General features: G+C 54.8%; 1 protein-coding gene across 1 annotated transcript; it reads right to left on the reverse strand.

Annotated features, from left to right (window-relative positions):
• Positions 1–296: 296 nt before the first annotated feature.
• Positions 297–2521, reverse strand: POM121L12 (POM121 transmembrane nucleoporin like 12). The gene is given in 4 exon segments (XM_074378832.1): positions 297–1403; positions 1406–1438; positions 1441–1641; positions 2278–2521. Coding segments are annotated over 4 exon segments (1284 nt in total). The 3' UTR covers positions 297–597.
• Positions 2522–4306: the final 1785 nt, after the last annotated feature.

The raw sequence follows: 4306 nt of genomic DNA on the forward strand, positions 1-4306 counted from the left end.
TTGTAGCCAAAATCGTGTTTTTAAAAATATCAACCAGATCCTGAGACTGTCCTCTGCTTAACACCCCTGGTTTTAGAATAAACCCTGTTCTCTGGCCCCAGTGCCTTGTAGTGTCACGGTCTATTTCTGTAACCTCCAGTTCTACCGGGCTTATATTTGGACTTCAGTTAAATGGAAATTATCCCCCCCCCCCCCCTTGCCATTGCCTGGAACACACTTTCCCCTTTGTTTTAGCATAAAAAGCTCTTCCGTTATTATTATAAATATGTAGATTTTGTGCAGAGAAATGCTTTTAATAAGATCAAATATTTAACTAAACAACCTGGGCAATCTAACAATACAAACTAGAAGGCATGGAGGAAAAAAGCAAGCCTTCCCGAAAGGCCTCTTTTCAGAGCAAGGGCAGGAAGAAGGGCAGGGAGGAGCGGGCCAGCAGGGCAGAGCTGCTGGGGTGGCAGGGAGCGCCAAGGGAAGACGGGGTATGCAGACGGGGCAGGGGCTGGATGCTCGATAACGTGGGGTCAGGGTCCCATGTCGGGGTACAGCAAGGACGAGCAGGTCCTGAGTCCCAGGAGGTGGGGGGCAGGGCCCGGATTCTTAGGAGCCGAAGGGGCCGGCGGACCGCGCGTCCTGCAGGGCGAAGGGGACCGTGCCGCAGCTGCCGCAGGAAGGCGGCCTGGCCTCCCAGAGCGCCCACACCGCGGCCGGCGCGGGCTGCACCAGCACGAACGGCCGCGCGTCCTCAACGACCCCGAGGCTCCAGGAGCCGAGGCTCGGCTTCAGAGGCCCGGGCCTGGGCACGAAGGCGGCAGCCGCCCCGTTTTTGGTCAGGGGCGTGAAGGCGGAGGGCCGGGGCTGCGGGTTCCGCCTGCCACCCGCGCTGTCTGCGCCCTGCACCCCCAGCGGCCCGCGCATCGTGGCGCGCCCCGTGCGGCCCGGGCTGAGCGCCGCCGGCGGGGTCTCCGGGGTGCGGGGGCCGGCGAGCCCCTGCGCGGCGGGGTGGCCTGCGGGGCGGGCTCGCTGTCCTGGGGACCCCCAGGGGCTCTCCGGGTGCTCGGGAGGGGCGGTCCTGACGGTCACCGGGCTCCAGGTGCTTCCTGGGTTCGCGGCTCGCCACGGCCCCCGCTTCGTGCCGTCCTCCCCCGCGCAGAAGGGCTCTCGCCCCGGGACGGTGTCCCCGGGCCCGGCCGGGCGGCTGTAGGCCTCGGGGATCCCCCGCTGGGGCTTGGCGGGGTCCCGGCGGGGCCGCAGCTCGGGGAGGCGGGTGCTGCGTGCCGGTCGCCCCCACTGGACGTACTGAACGGGGCCCGGAGTCCGGGACGGCGGTGGCCGCGGGCTCCGGCGACCCCGGGGGGACGGCGCGGGCCGGGGCCTGCCGGGGGAGCAGCTCATGGGAGCCGCCCGGGCGGGCCTTGCAGCGGGGGTTCGCCCTCCGGACGCTCCCGAGGTCTGCGGGCTCGGCCCGAGCTGCAGTGCCCGCGGCTGGGGGACCGTTGGCCTCCGGGCGCCTGGGAGGCACGTGGGGCGCGGGGGCGGGACCCTCCACTCGGGCGCCGCGCGCAGGCCGCGAGCCGGGACGCCCCGACCGCGGGAGGACAGGAGGCCCAAGCCTCGTTCCCGCCGATACCAGCAAGTTTGTCTCTAGAGCTAGGGGCCTAGGAGGTACCACGGTCTCCTCCCCTCTCCTCCTCCGCCCCCTCCCCACTGCTTCCCCTCCCCCTCTCCCCCCACTCTTCTCCCCCCTGCTCCCTCTCTCCCCACTACCCTTCCCCCCTGCTCCTCCTGCTCTCCCCACCTGCTCCCCCTCCCCCCTGCTCCCCCTACCCTCTGCTCCCCCTTCCCCCTGTTGCCCCTGCTCCTCCTGCTCCCCCTACCCCCTGCTCCCCTCCCCCTCCTCCACCTGCTCCCCTCCCCCTCCTCCACCTGCTCCCCCTCCTCCACCTGCTCCCCTCCTCCCTGCTCCTCCTCCACCTGCTCCCCCTCCTCTCCCTGCTCCCCCTCCTCTCCCTGCTCCCCTCCTCCACCTGCTCCCCCTCCTCCACCTGCTCCCCTCCTCCCTGCTCCTCCTCCACCTGCTCCCCCTCCCCTTGTTCCCCCTCCACCTCTCCCTCTTGTGATGTCCTTCATATACCAAATAATTCGCCAACATGAAGTGCAGAATTCAGTGGGTTTTATAATACAACCATACAAGTGTGCCCATCACCATAGTGAATCAGAAAAAACTTTCATCACTTCAAGAAGAAGCCGGTACCCTGTAGCTGTCACCTTCCTACCCACCTGTCCTCTCGGCCGCGACAGCCAGGAATCCACTGTCTGTTTCTGTAGACTTCCCTCCTGTGGGCTCTCCTATGGCGTCACTTAGCATGATGATTTCCAGATTCTTCCTTGCTGGGACCTGTACATCCTTCCCTTTCATGTCCAATAAACGATTCCGTTGTATGGATATACCACACTGGCTTAGCCTTTCGTCAGCTGATGGACGTTTGTGTTGTTTGCACGTTTGTGCTTTTGTCATAGACATCGGTGGACAAGATTTTGTGCAGACCAGTATTTCCATGTCTATGCAGTATGTAGTTGGGAGTAGAATTGCTGGGTCTGTGGTGAGTCCATGTTTAACTTCTTGAAGAACCACCAGACTGTTCTTCGCCTCTATACCGTGTTGCGTCCTCACCAGCAATGTTGCTCTATTTTATACTGGACATTTAGAAAGAAAAATGTATAATAATACCTGCAGAAAACTGCAGATAGACTGTTGACAGGAGGGCATTCTCTTTCATTATCATAAAAACAAACATAACTCACTGAAATGCTTTTAAGAAAAACAACTGGTTTTGTTTTAGTATATAAGATACATGTTTTATTCTTCTAGAATTGCTGTTAATGTCACATCTTGAGATTTACCTTTTAAGGAAATGGTGGTTATACACCACAACTTACGTTTGAGAACGGACAATGATGGTTTTACGTAGACTCCTATAATTTTAAGCTTTTATACATTCATATATAGATTTTCTTCCCTTCAGACATTAATGCAGTTTTTTCCATTTTTAATATATCTATATGGAGGAGAAGGATTCACTTTTGTAGCTACCAGATGAAAAGATCTGCCTACAAAAACATTATTTGCAGGCTACTGGGCAGCTGATTGCAGCGATCACATTTGGAAGTCTGTTCAAGGTTGTGTAAGACAAGCTGCTCTGGAGAGCCTCTCAGCAGCGTTGCAGAAGGCAACACCTAAGTGGGTCCAATCATAGGGGCAAAAAGTAGCGACTGACAAAATTCCAAAGCCAACAATCCACAACAAGTTTTCTTTTGGAATTTGAGAGACAAGCAAGTGAATGGTGAATACACTAAAAAAAAAAAAAAAAAAAAAAAAAAAAAAAAAAAAAAAAAAAACCTTAATGAGGCCCGGCGTGGTGGCTAACGCCTGTAATCCCAGCACTTTGGGAGGCCGACGTAGGCGGATCATGAGGTCAAGACCAGCCTGGCCAACATGGTGAAACGCCGTCTTTACTAAAAATACAGAAATTAGCTGGGCGTGGTGGTGTGTGCCTGTGGTCCCAGCTACTTGAGAGGCTGAGGCAGGAGAATTGTTTGAACCCGGGAGGCGAAGATTGCAGAGATTGCGCCACTGCACTCCAGCCTGGCACCTGGCGACAGAGCAAGACTCTGTCTCAAAAAAAAAAAAGAAAAAATGCTTAATGAGAAATCTCCACGAAGGTTTTGTAGTTCAGAAAGGGGCTGATTATCAGGGAAGGAAGGGTGGTGTCAGCCAAGAGGAGCAGCAGAGAGGGCCCCAGGACTTTCCACTCACTGACTCATTCATTTTCATTCTTCCAGATTCCTTAGGTAAGAATCCTCCAGTATGAGATTTTGAAAACACATTCACGATGCTGTAACTTTCTTCTTAATAAGACATTTCTTGATAAGGATGACAATAATGTTGATAGCTAAAAAGCCTCTTTAGATGGTATTATCATTGGAGTGGACGGTTAATGCAGTGGGAGTCTAGAATTTTTCTTAATATCTACACCGTTTTCTATGTCTTATTTGAGGTACAACCCAATGGGAGTCATTTTGGTTTGTTTTTGGTTAAAGACCCTTCAAAATCTCACGATCTTCCTGCTGGTGAAGTCCAGGCAGCCATAAGTTAGTAGTCAAGTCTAATTATACCTTCCCAGACAAAGGTGAATAGCTATCTCACAGATATTCAACATGTCTGTTTCGTTTCCTTTTCACACGCTAAGAGACAACTGCTTTCTCTTGGTTAGATAATATTAGAGATGGAGGTAGAACGGTAGCTTTC

This window comes from Saimiri boliviensis, chromosome 10, assembly GCF_048565385.1.
Source record: "Saimiri boliviensis isolate mSaiBol1 chromosome 10, mSaiBol1.pri, whole genome shotgun sequence".
NCBI lineage: Eukaryota > Metazoa > Chordata > Mammalia > Primates > Cebidae > Saimiri > Saimiri boliviensis.